Source organism: Stenella coeruleoalba (assembly GCF_951394435.1).
Source record: "Stenella coeruleoalba genome assembly, chromosome: 16".
Taxonomy (NCBI): domain Eukaryota; kingdom Metazoa; phylum Chordata; class Mammalia; order Artiodactyla; family Delphinidae; genus Stenella; species Stenella coeruleoalba.
Window position 1 is genome coordinate 60,275,161 of NC_137162.1, and position 21,740 is coordinate 60,296,900.

A 21,740-nucleotide genomic window follows, 5' to 3' on the forward strand; every position below is an offset into this window, starting at 1 on the left:
GAGATGTGATACCAGTTTGCACCTTCACTGTTGTTATATGAGTGAAATACTGTCTGCAATTTGTAGAAATAATAAGGTAAAACCGGAGAGATGGGCAATGTAGTAAATGTCTTCATCAATCAGAACTGTCATCACTTGGCCTTTTCTGAGACATTTCTTAGACATGCTAATAAACTGGTATTGGGATAAATATAGTGTAACTTTGGAAATACTTGTGGTTCTAGTTTGTGTTCATTAAACATGTATCTATTTTGAAATTAGAAGGACGGTTAAATCATGTTAGTTAAAAAAAACCCTCAACAACTTCATTTTTGTAATATTTGACTATGTATATTTACCATGTTTCAAAATATAATAGCCCTCTTAACTTAAACAGTTATAAAAAATCTAATGTGTTTTCCTTTGCAGTGACATTTCTGGGGGCAAACCCCTGGAAGTAGAGATGGCGGGGATAGAATACATGAATGATGATCCTGGCATGGTGGATGTTCTTTACGCCAAAGTCCATATGAAAGATGGCTCCAACAGGTATGTTTCTGGACTACTTCTTTGTTTTAATTGTGAGGTGCCTAGAAGAATCCCTGGAAGTTCAGGTAGTTTTGATTCCTTTTCTTTGAGGTCTTATTATTGTAAGGAGTGTGTAAATTCTTTCTTTTTCTGAAATAGTAAGTTAATATCTTGCAAGAGGAATTTGTTGTAGGAAAAAGTATCAGACTTTTAGTTTGATAATTATTGAATTACTTGGATGGTAGATATTGATAGTAGCAATCTAGTTTTTATGGAACTCAGTGCCTCCTTCATGTTTTCCAGGATAATAGGAGGCAGGAAGGATGGCATATTAGGATGGCAGTTTCAAAAGTGACATAATGCAGATCTAGTGAATACCAGGGCAGAATAGGGATCATAACTGTACAAACTTCATAGGATTATTAGAATTAAATTAATATACATAAAATGCTTAGATCAGTGCTTGGCACATACTGACATCATCAAAACATACATTAAAAATGTTTGCTATTTTTAATTTTTGTTATTACCACACCTCGATCCCTACTTGGAATTCTCAGTCTGCAACCCAGGCTATTTTTGAGGCTCGCCTAGGCATCCAGAGCCCTTTGCAATATTAGTACCATTTATTAGTCTGTGCAAGGCCTTTGGTGAGCAGAGGAGCGCAACTTGAATTGGAAGTTTGTTTTTGTGTGGTCTTTTCATTAGGGCAGGGTAGAACAGAACTCACACTGAACAAAAAACCCTCTAGGGAAAATCTGTGTCTCTGGGCCGGCCCCCAAATTGATTTGCTTTCCTAGAGGATCTCTTGGAAGATTTCTCTTACCTCAATTTGAATTGATGATCTCAGTTATCTTCTATCAATTCCAGTGGAAGTGAATTTTGAGTGTAAGGGAGGAAAAAAAAGATATAGAATCAGTTTTTGTGTGTGTGATGTATGTCAATTATATCTCAATAAAACTGGAGAAAAAAAGTGTTTTAATATCATTACTGGAAATTCCCTGGTGATCCAGTGGTTAGGACTCTGCACTTTCACTGCCATGGGCCCAGGTTCAATCCCTGGTCGAGGAACTAAGATCCTGCAAGCCATTTGGTGCAGCCTAAAAAACAAACAAACAAAAAACCAAGTTTTGTAAAGTCCCCTCCCCAAATCGCAGTGTCTAAGGGACTTATACACCTCTTGTTTAATTCAATATTAAAACTATTTGAATGCCTCCTTTGTGCAAGGTATTTTGAAAGACCATGTAAATTGATACAGAAATGAGTAAGACATGGCCCAATTTTTAAGGCACATTCAGTCATTTGTGTTTCTTTATGTGAAGAGACACTGCTCAATGCAGAGGCATGGAGGAGTTATAATAAAACATGGAGGAGTTATAATAAAGGGGCAATGCAGAGGCATGGAGGAGTTATAATAAAAACACAGTCAACTTTCTTTGTATGATTTCATATATTTTAGATGAAAGATTCCCTTAAAATGCTTGACTGTGAAGTGCCTGACCTTTAAAAAATGGAACCACTTAGATCAAATTTTTCCTCTGGAAACAGAGCTGGGACAGTGTAGCTACACTTACTGATAGATCCTTGGATTTTGTAAAACCTGACTGTGTAGGGAATTTGCATTCAAATTACTTAGTAGTCAGCTGTTGCTAAGACTTAAGCATTGAACACAGTGGCTATTCTGTTCTGTTTCTTACTGTCACAGGCCTCCACCCTTGCCACTTTAGAAGAATAGCTTCCTCACATTATACTGAGAACATGAAGCCAAGTCAACTTCCTTCCTTTTTCCCTCACAGTCTACCTGTTTTCATCACACCCACCCCACTCAATTTCACTCTCTTTCTGAAGAATTGCATACATTAACTCTGATGAGGCTAATCCCTTCACTTATTCTGGGACCCCATTCCTTCTTATCTCCTCAAAGACCTGACACCATCAATTATTCCACCCTGCAGGGCATTTCCAGTCCCCTTTTCCCTCAGGCATTTTTCAAATGCCCAGGATGTGAGATACAGTAGACCCTAGGGCTTCTTTCTTATGGAGGAGGCAGATGTTGGTAACTAGAATACACTAGGTTGAGGACTGTGATTGAGATTCTAGTGGTACATAAATGAGCAGCAAAACTCTGCCCATGTGTGGGCAAATTTTGTAAAGGAAGGCTTCAGAAAGCAGGTTTCTTTACTGAATAAGGAGTTTGCAGGCTGAGGGAGTAGCATGCTAGGAAAAGGGAATAAATACTAAGTACAGATCTAGAGGCAGTGTTATATGCCATGTAAAAGGAATGTTGATTTTCATTGGTCATTTGTTTATTCAACAAAACTTTATTAAATGCCCACTGTGTGCCAGACACTGTGCTAGCTGTGAATATAGAATGGTCAGTAAAGGTGGTCCAGTGGTTAAGACTCTGCGCTTCTACTGCAGGGGGCTCGGGTTCGATCCCTGGTTGGGGAACTAAGATTCCACATGCCTCTCCGCAGGGCCAAAGGAAAAAAAAGCAAGAATGGTCAGTAAAGCCAGACACAGTTATTGCCCCCATGTAATTTACAGACTAATGGAGAAAACAGATGTTAACAACACGTAAATATATCATTGCAAAGTGTGATAAAGGTGAAGCAGGGGGAAAATGGTGCTCTTTTAAAGACAGAAAATATGGCAGTTTAGACTGTGGGAGGGCAGGGTAAGGAAAGCCTCTTGGAGGAATTGATACTGAATTGAGGTCTGGAGGAGTGGGATTTTTCAGGCAAAGGGGTGGTGGGAAATTCTAGGCAAAAAAAAATGCAGAGCAAAAGCCCTGTGGCAGGAAAAAGCCTAGCAAATTCCACATATGGATGAGACATAATGAAGGAGAGGTAGGGTCACATGAGAAGTCCATGTGAAGAGATTAGAGGGGCTTGGATTGAGGCAGTAGCAAAGATAAGAGAAAAAAGAATAAATACAAGCAGAATAAATAAAAAGAAATCGTATCAAGATAAATCAGGATGGAAGTGCAGAACACTGAAGATAAAGAATTTAAAAGAAGTCACCTACAAAGGATTGACAGTTATCCAGACAGTGGACTTCTCAATATCAACAACAGAAGCCAAAAGACAGCGGACTGTTTTCTAGAGAAAATAACTGTCAAGCTGGAATTGTTTACCCAGAAAAAAATCTTTAAAGAACAAAAGTGAAATAACTTTTTCGTGTCCAAATGCTGTCTTTCCTTCTTGTTATCCTTCTTTTTCTCAAATAGACTCTAAGATTCTTGGAGGCAGGGGTTTTGTCTTATTTACTATATAGAGTATTATGTGATAAAAACAGATTACAGAACAATTTGTAAATATACATTTACTTTTTTCCCCTCAAAAGTGGGAAGAGAGAGCAAGAGAGAAATAAACCAGTTAGTCTGAATATATAATCATCTTATCAGTGGTTATTTTTGGATAATAAGTAATTTTTTTTCTTTTAGCTTATCTGTAAGATTTTTTAAAAATAAAAACAATGTTCGTAAAGCAGGCACGTGTTACAGTTTTTCAGATACACTTGATATACTTTGTCACATGAAGGTCAGTAGTAATCAGTATGTACATGTAAGTGGTAGAATTATGGTTTGACCTAGCTGTGTTTGACTGTAAAGCCTATGCTCATAGTGGGGCAAAAAGAGGAGATTAAGGGGCTTCCCTGGTGGTGCAGTGGTTGAGAGTCCGCCTGCCGATGCAGGGGACATGGGTTCGTGCCCCGGTCCGGGAAGATCCCACATGCCGCGGAGCGGCTGGACCCGTGAGCCATGGCCGCTGAGCCTGCGCGTCCGGAGCTTGTGCTCCGCAACGGGAGAGGCCACAACAGTGAGAGGCCCAAGTACAGCAAAAAAAAAAAAAAAAAGAAAAAAAAAAAAAAAGAGGAGATTAAGAATAATTGGAGACAGACCACTCTTTTGAGAAGTTTGGTGAAAGGAAGATGAGAGAGATGTAGTTAGAGTCTACAACTGTGCAGCTCAACATCACTGCACCATCTTCCAGTTAGCCTTCTTCCTTTCATAGCTGAGCTGCTTCTTTATATATTGTTTTCTCTCATAAAATTAAAGCCTTCCAGATGGGTAAAGTGAAAATTAAATGGCTCCCTTTCCCCCTGCTCTGACTCTCCCTGTGTTCTTCCCCAATAGATTGTAAGCAGAGCAAATACTGCTGAGAGTCACTGTCCGTGCGTATTGTTTTATACAAACTGGATCACATTATTCATATTGTTCTATAGTTTGTTCTTTTCATAAAACATAACCTAGACATTACTTTTATGTCAGTGTCTATAGATCCCATGATCTACTCCTACATCAGCCTTTCTAAGCCATAGCTTATATACAGTAGGACTTCCCCTTGCTTAAAAATCTCCCATCATTTCACATCATCCTTTGAATTAGTTCGTATTCCTCAGTCTAGCAGTCAGTATCTTCCAGGATGAAACCAACAATATTTCAACTTGATCTTCCACTTATCTTGGACTTGCCCCAAGCCCTAGCCCGCTTCACTGCTTGATGATCCTTTGTGTCTTTGTTAATGTTGTTTCTTGTGACTAAAATTTCTTTCATGTTACTCCTCATCTCTTTTTGTCCAAGTGCTGTCATTCCTTCTTGCTATCTTTCCTTCTTTTTTCTCAAGTAGACTTTAAGATTCTTGGGGGCAGGGAGTGTCTTATTCAGCATTGTGTATCCAGTGGCTTTTATAATTCATGACTCATAGTTGATGTTCAGTGAATGTTTGTTTACTTAAGTCATTTATTTTTTCAGCTGATTTACAAAGATGAATTGAGTACAGTTAGCTTCCTGTCCTAAGCCCATCCTCTTGGTAACCTATTCTGGTCTCAACCCAGCTGTAACGTCTTCCACATTTAAATTACCAAAGCACCTTGTATTCCTTGTGTCATTACCAAAGTCCTCTTTATAGTTATTTTAATAGATTGTAAGCTTCTTAATGACAAGAGCTATGTTTGCTTAGTTTTTAATTCTTTTAGTGACTAGCATGGTGCCTGTATACAGTAAGAACTCAAGAAATGTTAATTGGATAGAGCTGAATTAAATTTGGGGAAAAAAAATCAAAGAAAAATCTGGAATTTGCACTTTCTAGGGAGTCAGTGATCATTCTGCAGTACAACTCCACATCCATAAAGATGGCCCTGGAATGCTTGAGCTTTGTAGCACTTACAGGCCTTTAAACTAAGAGCTCAGATTCAAGGCATTAATAATTGGCTTCTGTTTTCAAACACAAAGCACTATCTAAATGATAAAGCTGCTTAAGAGTAATTTATTATTTTTCTCATAGCAACCCTATATTATTTTTAATTCACTTATGAGGATGCAAAGGTATAGAGAAGCTTTGTGACTCATTCATAGTCAACCGGGGAAGGATCAGTGAAGTAAGAATTCAAAGACTATAATGTTAGAAATATACTGACATATTGTCAGATGTAGTATCCATGACAGCAGCCTGAAATTTAGTGATTGTTTCTAAGCACCCTTAAGTTGTCTTAATAGAACCCCAAAGATTTGTCATTTATGAATTCATGCATACATACCTGCAACAGCTATTCACTGAGCACTGATGATATGTCAATTAGGTATTAACTTGGGTGCCAGGGTAAGGCGGTGAATAACATGAAGAGCTGGCTTCGTGGAAGTGCACAATAAATTGATAGCAGAGCAGAACTGGCTGCCAGGAGACTTAGATTCCCATCCCTCTGCCCTGACTGAGCAACTCAGCCTGTCTGTGCTTCGTTTCCTTTTGTGTAAAGTGAGCAGGTTAGACTAGAACATTTTAAAGGACTTTAATCTCTTCAGAGTTCTGAGGGAGAAATCTTAATTTGCCAGAAAGACAAAGCTGGAAACTGGACTCTTTCATTTAGTCAATTTAATTTCCTTCCTGTAGTATTACATGCTCCGTTTCTCTACAGCTGAGCTCCCTGTCCACTTCTTTTTCTTACTTTTATTTTTTATTTATTTACTTATTTATTTATTTTTGGCTGTGTTGGGTCTTTGTTGCTGTGTGCGGGCTTTCTCTAGTTGCAGCGAGCAGGGGCCACTCTTTGTTGTGGTGCGCGGGCTTCTCATTGCCGTGGCTTCTCTTGTTGCAGAGCATGGGCTCTAGGTGCACGGGCTTCAGTAGTTGTGGCTCATGGGCTCTAGAGTGCAGGCTCAGTAGTTGTGGCTCACGGGCTTAGTTGCTCTGCAGCATGTGGGATCTTCCCGGACCAGGGATCGAACCCGTGTCCCCTGCATTGGCAGGCGGATTCTTAACCACTGCGCCACCAGGGAAGTCTGCACTTCTTTTTCTTTGATAGGAGAGAGGCATCATTCTATTGTGATTTGAAATTGAGGTGCATTTTGCAGTGCTAGGTTATGTTTAGACCTAAGTTATGTTGTAATATTTTAAAATATTTTAAACTTTATGAGATGGTGTTAATCAGAAACTTTAGACCCAATAGTGTAGGTCTTGGCTTGGAGATCCACATGCACAATTAAGTAAGTTAAACTGCAAAATCAGAGTTACGTGCATTGTGAATGTATTTTATTTTCCTCTTAGGAATGTAGGAACAAAGTCGTTTTCTTGAATCAGTCCTCTTTCTCCATCCTTACTAATATCTTATTGGTTAGCCCTTCTCATTGCTCGGTTAAATACTTGAGAAAAATATTTTATGTCATGGGAAAATATTCAGGGTATATTAAGTGAAATAAGCAGGTTATAGAAAAATATTGTCTTTTTTTTTTTTTTTTTTTGTGGTACGCGGGCCTCTCACTGTTGTGGCCTCTCCCGTTGCGGAGCACAGGCTCCAGACGGGCAGGCTCAGCGGCCATGGCTCACGGGCCCAGCCACTCCGCAGCATATGGGATCTTCTTGGACCGGGGCATGCACCCGTGTCCCCTGCATTAGCAGGTGGAGTCTCAACCACTGCACCACCAGGGAAGCCCAATATTCTGTCTTTTTTAAATTGATGTTTATCTATCTGTAGTAAAAGACTTAAAAATTATTTAACCCAAAATTAAGTGCTTACCTATGGATGGTAAGGTTGTTTTCCTTTTTGTCGTTTTCTGCATTTTCCATTTTTTCTATAACAAACATGTATTATTTTTGTAATCAGAAAAAAAATTAAGATAACTATGCAAGGAAGCACAGCATCTCTCTTAACTGGCTTCCAAGGCTTTAGTTTTCCCCTGCATATCTTGCTTCTTACAACCCCGTCTTGCTTTCCTAGGTCTACCAAATAAGACTACAGCCCTGCCTGACACACAGGAAGCTTCACAATCTGGCTTCAGCCTGCCTCCACTTCATTGCTGCTCTTCCCTCTCCACAGAATTTTTCATGAACCTGGAGTGCAGTGTATTCTTTGATATTCACTCTTTCAGTTGTTCAGGACAAAAATTCTTTTAGAATCACTTTCAACTCCTGACTGCAGTATATTAGCAAAGCCACCGCCCTCCTCACCACCTCCACTGCTGCCACGCCCACCAGCTGGGGTGTTGCGACAGCCTCTCAGCTGCCTTCCTGCTTCCGTTCTTGCCTCTACCACTGTGTGTCCTCCACACGGCAGCCAGAGTTTTCCTTTTAAAATGTCAGTTGGATCGTGTCATTCTTCTGCTGAAAACCCTCCGGAAGCTCGCCACCTCACTCAGTAGAAGACAAAGTTATTACAGGGGCCTAAGAACCTTATGTAAGCCCCTGTGACCTGGTCCTCCTTCCTCTCCCACCTCATCACCTCTCCCCACAGTTTCATTCCATACACTGGCTTCTTACTGTTCCTCCATCATGCCACAAGCAGGCTGCCTCAGATGACTGTATTTGCTGTTCCCTTTCTCTGGAATGCTGTTCCCTTAGGTCTCTGCTCAAGTGTCACTTTATCAGGGAAGCCTTACCTGATCACCATGTCTAAAATAGTACACTTACCCTCAATCCCTTTCTCCTCCCTCTCTTCCATTTTGTTTTCTTCATGGTGCTTAGCACCACCTGATGTCGTATATGTATATTTGTTTGCTATCTGTCTCCTTCCACCAGAATGTAAGCTGCTCAAGAGCAGGGACGTGTTCTGCTCATCTTTTGTATGATTCCCATTCCCACACCAGCCCTTCCTGTCTCCTTTGAGATCTTGTTCTGTTGATCCCCTCTGTTTCCTAAGGTTTCATCTTCCTTCTCTGCTGGATAGTTTCTTGTTGTCAGTAAGCATTTTCAACTCTTTCTCTTCCTTGAAAATAAACACAAACAACCTGCCTTCAATTCTATATCTAATTACCGAGGCAATTAGTTTCTTCCCTTCCTTGCAAGTTTCTTGAGTTTATGTGCATGTATCCCCTTCCCGTCTGTCTGGCCTCTCCCTTGGTCCTCTGCAATAAGGCTTCCTTCGCCAGTGTGCCAGCGAAACTGCTCTGGCAAAGATCTCTAATAATGTTCTGACTGTAAGAAATAAGTAAGCATTTTTTGCTCCTTTTCATACTTTACTTTTTATAGCATTGTACTATACTGATTATTCCTCTTTTCACACCCCTTGTAATTCTCTTTTCAGCCTTCCTGAAGTTTTCCTTTTCTTGTTCCTCATCCTTATCGATTGTCCTTACTGGTTCCTTCTCTGCCCCTTACATACGAGTGTCCCATAAAGGCTCCGTCCTTAGCTCTCCTCTTGCTTGCTCTGATTCCCCCTCACCCTGTGACTGCATCTGTCCCATGCTTTTAACTACTTTTTTTGCACTGATAACTCCCAGATCTGTGTCTTTTGCCCAGATTTTTCTCTTGAGCTTCAGGCTTGTTATTTCCATCTGTCTCCTGGACATGTCGCACTTGAAATCCGGTGCCACACATGAAAAAGTATACACACTATTAACCCTCTCCACCACTCCCCACCTTGGTCAGTGACCCATCTGCTCATTTAAGGTGAACTCGTGGGAGTAGCTCTCAGCTGCTTCCTCTGCTATAACACTGTCGTATCTGAGGGCCCCAACTTCTCTCTCACAAGCTCTTTTGAATCCATTCCCTTGTCTCGGTTCTCACTGCCCCTGTCATAGTTTAGATCTTCATCCCTTTCTACTTTATAGCATGGTCCTTAAAATTTGTCCTCTGAAGCCAGACTGCATGGGTTCTCATTTTGGATCTATCACTTATTAGTTGTGTGACTTTAGTCAAGTTTTATAACTTCTCTGTGCCTCAGTTTCCTCATTGGTAAGGTAGGGATAATAATTTATCGTGAAGATTAAATGATTTAACAGATACAAAGTGCTTAGAATAGTGTGTGACACATCGTGTTTGTTATTATTTCTACTATTAGTACTATTAGTACCACATAACTGACCTCAGTACCGCTGGTCTCTTTCCCCTTCTAAAGCATTTTCCACTGTGCCACAGAGTCAGCTTCACAAATGGGTAGCTGACCACATCATTCCCTTTTAAAAGACTTCCGTGGCTTCCCATGGTCTGATCATTATAGTCCCAGCCCTGTGTTCTGTTTCTGGAGGTCAATGGTGAGGGTATGGGTATTTATTTTATTATTATTAATTATAGCTTACTTGGTACTTCCCTGGCGGTCCAGTGGTGAAGACTCCATGCTTCCACTACAGGGGGCACGGGATCGATCCCTGGTCTGGGAATGAAGATCCCACATGCCATGTGGCCAAAAAATAAAAAAATTATAGCTTACTCATGTTTAAATATTCTTTGGTTAGTAGACAAAATAAAAACAATTAAGATAGAGAAGTTAGAATTATAAGAAGATTAATTTGGAACTTTGGAGCCTGAAAAACATGAAAGGGAAAAGAATCCTTTGTGCTTCTCACTCAATCTCTAGGGGAAGATAACTCCCTCTTGCTGCAGCGTATGAGTGCAAGCGGAAAAGGGTTGTTTTGACCATGTCTAAATGGGTGAAAGATAACTGGGGGGTAGGGGTACCAGAGGCTGTTCTATCCGTGTGGAGACAGGCATTGAGCAACTCAGCTGCTGCAACCAGAGAGACTGCCCTGTGGCCTCAGGAAAACTCCCACAAATGGGCCACGCAAGGTGGGTTTGGCGCACATCTCACATAAAACAGACCCATCCAGCCCTGCTCAAGGAGAAGCTGCTCACTGGGCTACAGTGTTTTACCACAAGCCATGGCCCAAGAAGCAGTGGAAGATTCACAAACTCTACAGATTTCTCAGGGCCACTTGCATCTGGGAAAAGAAATGGTATGTGGCACAAAGAGTATTACTAGTATGTACATCTAAAATGTAAAATCTTAAAAAATGTGAAATCTATTGTTCATTAGTACACTGGCGACGAATGAAAGATTTTGAGGTGGGGAAGTCAATTAGCATGCAGCACAAATCTCAAAAAAAGCCAAGGGAAAGGTTGAAAGGAACAGGCTGCTCCCTGCGCTCATCAGGTGCACTGCTCTGTCATTTGATGCAGACCTCCACATCAGCACCCATGTTCAGTGAGAACTGCAGGCTCAGGTTGGACATCTGGTCACACTGTAAAAGCCACAGGCTGAACTTCACCATCAGATGAGTGAGTGGTCACAGAAGATGGCTGCTTTCTGAGGCCTAGGGCCAAGATCTGCTCCACCACATCCTCGATGGGATAATGACCCCCTCTCAGTGGCGCAACTGGCAAAGTTCTTCAGAATTGAAGGGGAGATAAAGAGTTTTTCAGACAAACAAAAACTGAAGGAGTTCATTGCCACTAGACCAGCCTTACAAGAAATGTTAAAGAGAGTTCTTTAAGCTGTTGATCAAAACACCTGAACAGAGTGAAAACTTCCTGTGCAAGAATTGTTTCTGGTGGAAGTATTGGAATGAACAGCCATCATCAAGATAGAACTCACCCGCTGCAGAACCGTTAGTGCTTAGAGCCAGCTGGAGTCCATTTGGAGACATCAGTTATGTGGCCTGTGGATTTTCCTATAGTTGTCTTCATTGGTACTACACTTCTACCTTAGTGAACACTGATGTAGTGGCCAGGGCTGCTGGGATTTTCACAGTGCATGCTCCTTCCCAATGAGCAAATGTCTGAGAGTCATGCCAGACCTCATTTGATCCTGGCCGAAACACATCAACTAGCTTTTGGTTCTGTGACTGGATGAACCAATAAAGCACTTTCTTTTAGACAGCTCTCTGCTGAGCCTGGCTTCTTGTGTAAGATTTCCAAGATCATAAACTTCCATCTTCCTTCAAGGCCATGCTTAAACCTCCTGTGAAAACCTGGCCCCTCCAAGTATAGTTGATCACTCCCTTACACTCACCATGATGTTGTGCAGTTGTTTCCAGGTGTCTTGTCCACACAAAGCTGTGTGCTTCATGATGGTGGGGACTGCAGCCTTATTTACTTCCTCTTCTTTTGAGGGCCTTGTACGGTGACTGGCTCAGAGTAGATGCTTCATAAATGTGAATTAGTAATCAGGGTTCAGGAGTTTACTGAGATTTCTGTACTTCTTTCTTCAATTTCTCCAGGCTGCAGGAATTGGTTGATCGAGTACTGGAACGTTTTCAGGCATCTGGACTAATAGTGAAAGAGTGGAATAGTGTGAAACTCCATGCTACAGTCATGAATACTCTATTCAGGAAAGACCCCAATGGTAAGTGCTTCATAGAACCACAGCACAGTTTGTGATCAACAAGGCCTAATGATGTCCCTGGGGTTTGAAGAGAATGGGCTATCAAAGAATCTCTGCTGGGCTTCCCTGGTGGCGCAGTGGTTGAGAGTCCGCCTGCCGATGCAGGGGACACGGGTTCATGCCCCGGTCCGGGAAGATCCCACATGCCGCGTAGCAGCTAGGCCCGTGAGCCAGGGCCTCTGAGCCTGCGCGTCCGGAGCCTGTGCTCCGCAACGGGAGAGGGAGAGGCCACAACAGTGAGAGGTCCGCGTACCGCAAAAAAAAAAAAAAAAAAGAATCTCTGCTACATCTTCTGTTTTAGATCCATTAGCTTGTTTTGATGAGCGCAGTGGAAGGGGGCAGGGACATATCTAGCATGGGACTGTAGCATTCCAAATCTTTTATTTCTGTCGCACATAGGGTTGCCAGATATAGCAAATAAACATACAGGATGCCCAAGTAAATTTCAGGTGGAAAATGAATAATTGTTTTAGTGTAGGTATGTCCCATGAAATACATGGCAGCTTTTTCTTTTTTTTATAAAACAAGAAAGAAGATTAACTAGTAAAGGTAAATGTTAGAGCAGTGATTCTCAACTAGAGGCAGTTTTACCCCCAGAGGACATTTGGATTGTCTGAAGACATTTTTGGTTGTCACAGTTAGGGGGCTGGGAGTGAGTTGCTACTGGCATCTAATGGGTAGAGGTCAGGGGTTCTGCTTAACCCTCTGCAATGCACAGGACAACCCCTCATAACAAAGAATTATTCAGCCCAAAATGTCAGTAGCACCAAGGTTGAAAAACCTTGTGTTAGAGTAATGTTTTTTTCCCTCATGAATCTAAACCTTCATATAAAAATGCCTGTTTTAACCCTTTATTTGAGATAATAATCTACATTTTAATAAGGATTATTTTTCTTCCCATCCTCACCCACCAAGTCAAAGCTGTCTAGCACACATTCAGCATCTATCTGATCAGGAGCTACAAATTCAAGTTATGTGCAGCTGCTTCTTCAAAGCCCTGTTGTTTAAAATATACCAGCACCAAAACTCCATATTCAGGTTTTATTATATTTGTTAGGACCCTGACCTTGGTTTTAGAAAGTCTACGTTGGAAGAGGACTACATCAGGACTCCATCAGAACCCATGAACTATTTATAGATTTATAGTTTAGGACAGTTTTTGTGTCCCTTTTTACCAAAGTACATCTTTTCATTTCTTCAGATATATACCAGAGAACTCAACTATAAGTTGTTTGGTTTGGTTAGCGCCATTGTTGGACTAAGAGATATGTAGCTAATCCAATTCTTAGTTCTAGTGTTAACTGTTTTATGATGCTACATTGTATTTTCTTTAAGACTTTTCTAAATAAATCAGTGTTTTACCTTTCAGAGCACTGAGATCAAAAAACATTCAAATGACTCAGTCAAAGCCTATGGACTCTGGGTAGTTAGTAGAATCCGAAGCTCTCTACTTATTCTTGTTCTGATGGAATATATTTCTTTCATTTGGATAGTGGTATTGCAGAAGACCATTTGGAATTCCAGAAAAAAATTTTTTATGGAATATTTGATATAAATTATAATGTAAGTTATCTAATGGGAACATTTAAAGGAGTTTGTGGTATTTATTTTGTTCTGGACAGTTTTTAAAATTTATTTATTTTAATTAATTTATTTTTGGCTGCGTTGGGTCTTCGTTGCTGCGCGCAGGCTTTCTCTAGTTGTGCCGAGCGGGGGCTACTCTTCGTTGCAGTGCACGGGCTCTAGGCACACGGGCTGCAGTAGTCGTGGCACGCGGGCTCAGTGGTTGTGGCACACGGGCTTAGTTGCTCCACAGCATGTGGGGTCTTCCCGGACCAGGACTTGAACCCGTGTCCCCTGCATTGGCAGGTGGATTCTTAACCACTGCGCCACCAGGGGAGCCCCAGTCAGTCAGTTTTAATCTTGGAAAACACTGTTAGATCCCCTGAGGTGGTGTACATTTTAACATCATCACGTAAAGACAGAGGTTCAGAACTCTAACGTACGCTCTAGGGACTTCCCTGGTGGTCCAGCGGTTAAGACTCTGTGCTCTCAATGCAGGGGGCCCGGGTTCGATCCCTGGTCAGGGAACTAGATCCTTCATGTATGCCGCAACTAAGATCCTGTGTGCTGCAACTAAGACCCGGCACAGCCAAGTTAATTAATTAATTAATTAAAAATAAGGTACACTCTAATTCAGGGGTCCCCAACCCCCAGGGCGCAAAGCAGGAGGTGAGTGGCGGGCAAGCAAGGGAAGCTTCATCTGCCGCTCCCCATTGGTCTCATTACTGCCTAAACCATTCCCTCCACCCTGGTCTGTGGAAAAATTGTCTTCCATGAAACCAGTCCCTGGTGCCAAAGAGTTTGGGGACTCCTGCTCTAATTCATTGGTTCAGAAGTTACATTGTATCTAGCACCATCCAATAGGGCTTTATATGATGATAGAAATATTCCATATCTGTGAAATTCAGTATGGTAGCCACTATCCACATGTGGTTATTGAGTACTTGAAGATGGCTGGCTAGTGAGACTGAGAAAGTGAACTTTTAATTAATTTAAATTTAAATAAGTACTTCCCTGGAGGTCCAGTGGTTAAGACTTCGAGCTCACAATGCAGGGGGCACAGGTTCGATCCCTGGTCAGGGAACTAAGATACTGTATGCAGCATGGCATGGCCAAAAAAAAAGAAATTTAAATAATCACATGTGGCTAGTGGCTACTGTTTTGGACAGTGCAGTATTTTATTAGACATGTGATACTATCAGTAATACATTCTGCATCTGTCCTAGTCCTTAAATCTTAGTTCAGAGCTCTTACAACTATACCATACCCCATTATTAACTAACCTCTTAACATAAAAGAGTTGAATTATATAGGAATCTGTATCTTTTAAATTGTGTGGATCCAGATGTATATTCGGTTGGCACCAGAGCTTCATGAAAGAAAATGTTCTGTGTTCACAGTCTAGTTATCCTTTCCTATTGACATATATTTTAAATATAACAGCTTTAGTGAGATGTAATTCATATACCATATAATTCACCTATTTAAAGTATAGTGAGTAATGTAACCGTTACCACAGTAAATTTTAGAATATTTTCATCACCCCAAAAAGAAACTCCATAATTATTGGCAGTGACTCCCCATTTTTCCCTTACTCTTCAGTCCTTAGGTACCACCAGTCTAATTTTTGTCCAATGAATTTGCCTTTTTTGCATATTTCATGTAAATAGAATCATGCAATGTGTGATCTTCTGTGACTGACTTCTTTCACTTAGCATAATGTTTATAAGGTTCATCCATGTTATAGCATGTATCAAATGTCATTCCTTTTTATTACCAAATAATAATCCATTGTATGGACATAACACATTTTATTTATCCATTCATCAGCTGATGGACATTTCTGTTGTTTCCACTTTTTGGCTATTATGAATAATGCTGCTGTGAACATTTATGTATGTGTTTTTGTGTGGGCATATGTTTTCATTTCTATTAGGTATATACTTAAGTGTGAAATGGCTGCATCATGATATCAGTATGTTTAACTTTTTGAGGAACTGCCAGACTGTTTTCCAGAGTGGCTGCACCATTTTACATTCCCACAAGCAGTACAGTAGTTCCCCCTTATCCGCGGGAGATACGTTCCAAGATCCCCAGTGGATGCCTGAAACTACATACCACATTCTGTATTTTTCCTATGCATACATACCTATGATAAAGTTTAATTTATAAATTAGGTGCAGTAAGAGATTAACAACTAATAATAAAATAGAAGAATTAAACGATATACTGTAATTAAAAGTATGTGAGTGCTGTCTGTCTCTCTCAAAATTTTTTATTGTACAAATTTAGTGCCTTTTCCACTTTCACTAAGCACTTACCATGCACTGTGACCGTAACTTTTGCAGTTTTTGAGGTGTGACAGCAAAGCTAGTACGAATCTCTTTTTCCTTCTTCCTAATTTCGCGGATAGAAGATATGTTCTTAATGTAGATATTAGCAAACCTCAGCATATGATCTTTTTCTTTCCTTATTAAGTCAAGAACTTTCACCATTTCACTGAAAGGAAGCACTTTATGGCTTTTCTTTGGCATATCCGAATTGCTGGCATCATTATTCTTGCCTTTGGGGCCATTATTAAGTAAAATAAGGGTGACTTGAATACAAGCACTGCAATACCTTGACAGTCAATCTGATAACAGAGAGGGTGAGATACGCTGGACAAAGAGATGACACTTTCTGGGTGGGACAGATCACGCTACTCAAAATGGTGCACAATTCAAAACTTAGGAATTGTTTATTTCTGGAATTTTCCATTTAATATTTTTGGACCTCGGTTGACCATGGGTAACTGAAACCATGGAAAGCAAAACCATGAATAAGGGGGGACGACAGTATATGAGGGTCTCAATTCCTCTACATCTTTATCTGCACTTGTTATTACTTTTTTATTATTGCCATCATTTGGGGTGTGAAGTGGTGTCTCATTGTGACTTTGATTTACATTCCCCTTATGGCTAGTGCTACTTATAGATTTTGCACCTGTCATTAAACATTTTAATCTTCAGATTTCATTACTGCTTTTTTATTGACATTTACTTAGTATGAATTTACTTTAAATTTTCACATCTCCTTTTAACAAGGAACCTATTTTTAAGTTGTGAAATATGCATGGGATTGGGATCTTGGATTAAGAGAATAGTTCTCATTAGAAAAATAGTCCTGTAGTTACCCAGGTATAATTCCAGTGGGCTAGCTAAAATATATTATGTTCATGGAGTTAGCACTTTGGATGTATTTTATCAGTTCTGACATGGTAATCTCCATACAATCAAAGAATCTCCATACAATAAAAGAATATACTCAAAAGTAGAAATACAAATATTTTTGAGTGTCTGTTGATGGGCAGGAAAGGGTTGATATTTCAGAAAATATTCTGATAAATAATTTTTGAAGATGCTTTGAATTTTATATACCCTGGATTCTTCTCTGTCTTGTGTTTTTCTCTTGAAAAGGCTATAGAATACATTGTTTTGCTTTTACTTGCCAGTTACCCTTTCCTTTGATATCCTTTTTTCTGCTGCATTTGAAGGACATCTTTTGGGATAAGCAAGCTAAATTAATGCAAGGAGTTAGAATACAGCTTTGATGAGGCTAAGGTCATAGATTTGCAAATTTCTGTGTAGAATGTCAGGATACCTTTGATTGCAACTGAAGAGGTTTTTCTCATTCAGGGGGAAGTCCTTAAATCAACCCAAAGCATAGTTGCCTGCATTTTTGACTAGTTAATGTGTGAACTTCTGTATATTTTTATGTATTTAGAAATGCATGCAGCTTATATAAAATCTCGGGGTTTTAGACTACAAGGAACCTTTGGAAATCACCTTGTCTTAACCTCTAACTTTGTAAATGAGGAACTGAGGTCCATAGAGGAGACATAAACTGCCTAAGAATATGGTTAGTTATGTAGTTTATATACAGTGAGTACTTGGACATTGTTCAATGAATAAATATATATCAGTTGATGACAGAGCTGAGACTAGATGCTGGGTCTCCTGACTCATAGCCTGATGTATTTCCCTCCATATTATGTCACTTTCCAGGTAGTACATGAAGATCTTGCTAGTTGTCCCTGTAGAAGTCCAAGAGAAAACAGTTACATAACCCAGGCTTCTCTTCTAACATTGTCTTTGGAATATTTACAGCTGAAGGCAGGTACAACCTCTACACAACAGATGGCAAATATGCCTTCAAGGAAAGAGAATCATTTGATGGCCGAAACATTTTGAAGGTCAGTATGAAGCAGAGTGAATTGGAAACCTTTGGCATGTGTCCTAAAATAAGGGAGGACAATAAGTGGTTCTCCTTTTAACAGTAAAGTATATTTTTCTCATATTTCCCATGAGGATTATTGATTGAAAGGACTGTTAAAATTGTTTTTCATTGTCCTAAAAGAGAAATCTTTTTTGACTTGTTAAAAGGCTGTTGGTATCTCTTAGAGTACTTGAAACTGATGATTTAAGAAACAAGTATAGTGACTATTTGGATCCATAGGAATAAGTTGATTTTAACCTTGTGAGTCTTGCTCTGTATTTTACCTCTGGAGGACTGAGTGTGCATTTTTTTAAGTGAAAAAGAATAGTTTGTCTTGTTCTAGTAGATTTTTCTCTTCACCCACAAAGTCGCTCTCCAAAGTTCCTGTATAATCTATTTTTACTCAGGAACAGCCCATGTACTAAAAGCTCGGTGGTCCATTTCTGACTGTTGAGGATTTGCTTCTGAGCGTTAAATTAACCTATGAAATTCAAATAAAAGGGGTTCTTTAGGATTGCATTTATCTTTCTACCACAGACCACATTCTGTAACATCCACAGTTTATGCTCTCTCTATCAGGTTAACATACCATTGTGCCTCTGTGCAAAGAGAAACATAAGTTGATACCAAAGGAGAGGTTTTTGATTCTTCATTTTACTTGTTCTATAATGATGTAGGTCATACATTTTCAAGGCCATGGGTGTTTTTTGGAGCTGGGAGGGAGAGTATGTATATAATAACTTCAGAATAAGCTCTAGCTTTAAAAATGTTTTTTCTTTTTCCTTCCTTCCTCCATTCCCTTATCTTATCACTTGACAGTTTTGTTGCCAAATGCCTAATATGACCTCATTGTGTATAATTAATGACATCACTGTTCAGCAGCTGCAAGCTCCTCACTGCAGAGCCTAACAGAGCAATGACAGCGTTCACTTAGGCAGGCATTCCTGCCTTGTGGGGAAGGGGCTTTGCAGGGCTTTGTTGATTCCTTCTTTTACTTGATACCTTTTCTCTCTTTGAGTAATTTTCTTGTCTTCAAAGTAGCTATTGTAGATTTGGTTTGAGTGGCAAGCTGCTAATGAATTCAGTTGCAGTTTACTTATTTTCCCAGGCCACAGCTTCATTGTATGAATCTTTCTCCTCCTCTAGCTCATTTCCTGGGGCTTTTTAAATAATAGCATTAATTACTTTACTTTTTTGTTATTGTTAATTTGATTAAGAAAAAAACTAGACGGATGGGGAAAGAAATCTGTTGGAATGACTCAAGCCAACTTGGTTCCTTTGAAATTAGAATTAAAGCCCAAAAGGTATGTTGATGCAAGTGGAGTGTGAGGTGCTTTAACATCTGTAAGAGGGAGGTAACAGCAGGGAGCCTGAGAAGTTGCTGTATGAACAGTATGGATCTCTCATTGAATATTTAATTTCTCTCATTCTGGAAAGTCAGTTTTCCATTTAAAGATGCTTGGCTTGGAAATCTTCCTAACCCACCCCAGTGATGACACGGCTGTAGCTCCCTCTAGTGTTGACGAAAGCTTGCTATAGTAGTTGTACCCTTACTGTTAAGGCCTAATTGGAATTTTAGAGCTGGGCCCAGCTAGGTACTTGGAAACTATTTAATCCAGTTCCTCATTTTACTCTCTAAGGGTGTGAGATCCAATATGGTTAAAATGTTTTGCCAAAGGTTAATGCTAGATAGTAGCAGAGTCTGAATCAGAACAGATTCAAAGCTCACAAGTTAGCAATGTCTCTACTCTCTTCCATAAAGATGCTCAGTGTTTAGGTAGAAATCAGTAGATATTTGAAACTGGGCCTATCTGAATTGTGAAAATATCTGACTAGACATAAATGTTGAGTCAATTGATGTGCCAGTTAGTCTAAAACTGGCTAATTAAGAATTAGACTTTTGAGTTGAATATAATACTAACACCAACAGAAATACTTATTGACTGTATACCATCTGTCAGACTATGTGCCCTATAGATAAAAGTCATTATGATACAGTCCTTACCTTCCAGGAGCTTCCTGTCTTTGAGAGATACAGCTGGTTAATAGGTAATTACCATATAAAATGATGGGGGCAAATTATGAAATGGAGGGGAAGTACCTTTGAGCACAGGTAGTTGTAACAAAGTATCTTTTGATAGAATTTCCAATATATTACTTTTTTTTTTGTAAACTTATTTATTTATTTTTGGCTGCATTGGGTTTCATTCTGGTGCACGGGCTTCTCATTGCAGTGGCCTCTCTTGTTGTGCAGCACGGGCTCTAGGCGTGTGGGCTTCAGTAGTTGTGACACGTGGGCTCTAGAGCACAGCCTCAGTAGTCGTGGCACACAGGCTTAGTTGCTCTGCAGCATGTGGGATCTTCCCGGACCAGGGCTCAAACCCATGTCCCCTGCATTGGCAGGTAGATTCTTAACCACTGCGCCACCAGGGAAGTCCCCCCAGTATATTACTTTTTAATCATTAGTTCCAGAAAATATAATCTTTCACTTACATTTAATCAAAGGAATTAACTTTTCTTTGAGAATAAAGATAAAATGTGGCATCCAACAACTAGCCCCCAAACACACAAGCAGTAATAACTGTATTTATGAAGTAGCTATAGCAGCCTACTTTTTGGAATTACAAGACAAGTCTTTCTCAACTAGAACATTAGAACCCATGGCCCCTGAATCCCTTGCAAAAAAAAAAAAAGATTTAAAAAACTGATGGATTATACATAGTTTTTGTACCAGATATAATTATTATGTTTAGAAAGGGAAAAAAATCACTTTCATTAACAAGATAGGAACTGACTTGGAATAAACAGAAAGGTTAACTGCATTGATTGCTAAGGATCCCAAGCATATGTGTACAGCATATTAACAGCTACATAGGTCAAGGATCAGGAATGCTGGTGATGGGAAGCAGCCTTGGAAAAAAATCAACTTCATCTGCTATTCAAAGAGAAACAAAACGAGAATGCAAGTCATTGCTCATTGCTGTAAGAATTTAATGCGTAACAGCCAATTGCTATTCTACTCCATGAAGAGAATTGGTCCTTTTGGCTTGGTGTAGTATTATGTGTTTCGGATGCCTTAATAAGAAAAGAAAACTCCGACTCTTGGAGGTAGAAGCCACATTTTTCTTTTGTATAGCTCTTTTGAGAGTTGTTGCAGCTATTATAGACTAGTATCTGGTTATCCCTAGTTAAAATAAGAATTTTCTTACCCTAAGAAAGACTTTGAAAGAAGAACTGACAACTAAAGAATCATTCCGCGTGTTTTTCAAACCAGAAAAGGAATATATTTAGTAGTAGCATTTTTTTATGGAAGACTGACAGATAGCTCTGAAAGGAGGATATACAAGTGAAGAAGACCTAGGCCAAATTAATAGGATAGTGTCCTGTCAGAGGGTTTCCATTTCTCATCTAACAGATAGGAGCAAAGATGTAGTTTGTTTGTCTATAATGCAGTGATAAACTTGTAAATGGAGAAATCATGCTGATCTAAAGATGTAATGCAGGAAATAACTGCTCCCTCGCTAGCTAAAAGTAGAATGGTCATTAACTGCCAGTTTCTGGAGAGAGAAGTGGTCTTAATGACAGTCTGTTTGGGGGACTTATGAAATGGTCTTATGCAATCGAATCAGTATTCCAAGACTGTGCTCTCAGCAGATTGAATAGGGGTACAGTAGTAACTATTTAAAAGCATAGCTTCTAACTGCAAAGTGAAGAGGAGACATTAGAGCCCTAGGTTGTACTCACCAGAGATGATTTGGTACAAATAAAGGCACAATAATATATTTGGGAAGGAATAGCCAGTACTGTAGGTCCAAAATCAAAGG

The 21,740-nt window shown here is 39.8% G+C and overlaps 1 protein-coding gene across 6 annotated transcripts in view; it reads left to right on the forward strand.

Moving 5' to 3' along the window:
- The window catches only part of ASCC1 (activating signal cointegrator 1 complex subunit 1), a 137,210-nt gene that overhangs the window by 88,497 nt on the left and 26,973 nt on the right, over positions 1-21,740 (forward strand). For 4 of the 6 annotated variants that reach the window (XM_079900205.1, XM_079900207.1, XM_079900206.1 and 1 more), the window contains 3 exons: positions 409-528; positions 11,936-12,060; positions 17,808-17,893. In XM_079900205.1, coding sequence (XP_079756331.1) covers positions 409-528; positions 11,936-12,060; positions 17,808-17,893 — 331 coding nt within the window. The other 2 variants (XM_079900209.1, XM_079900208.1) reach the window with 2 other exon arrangements.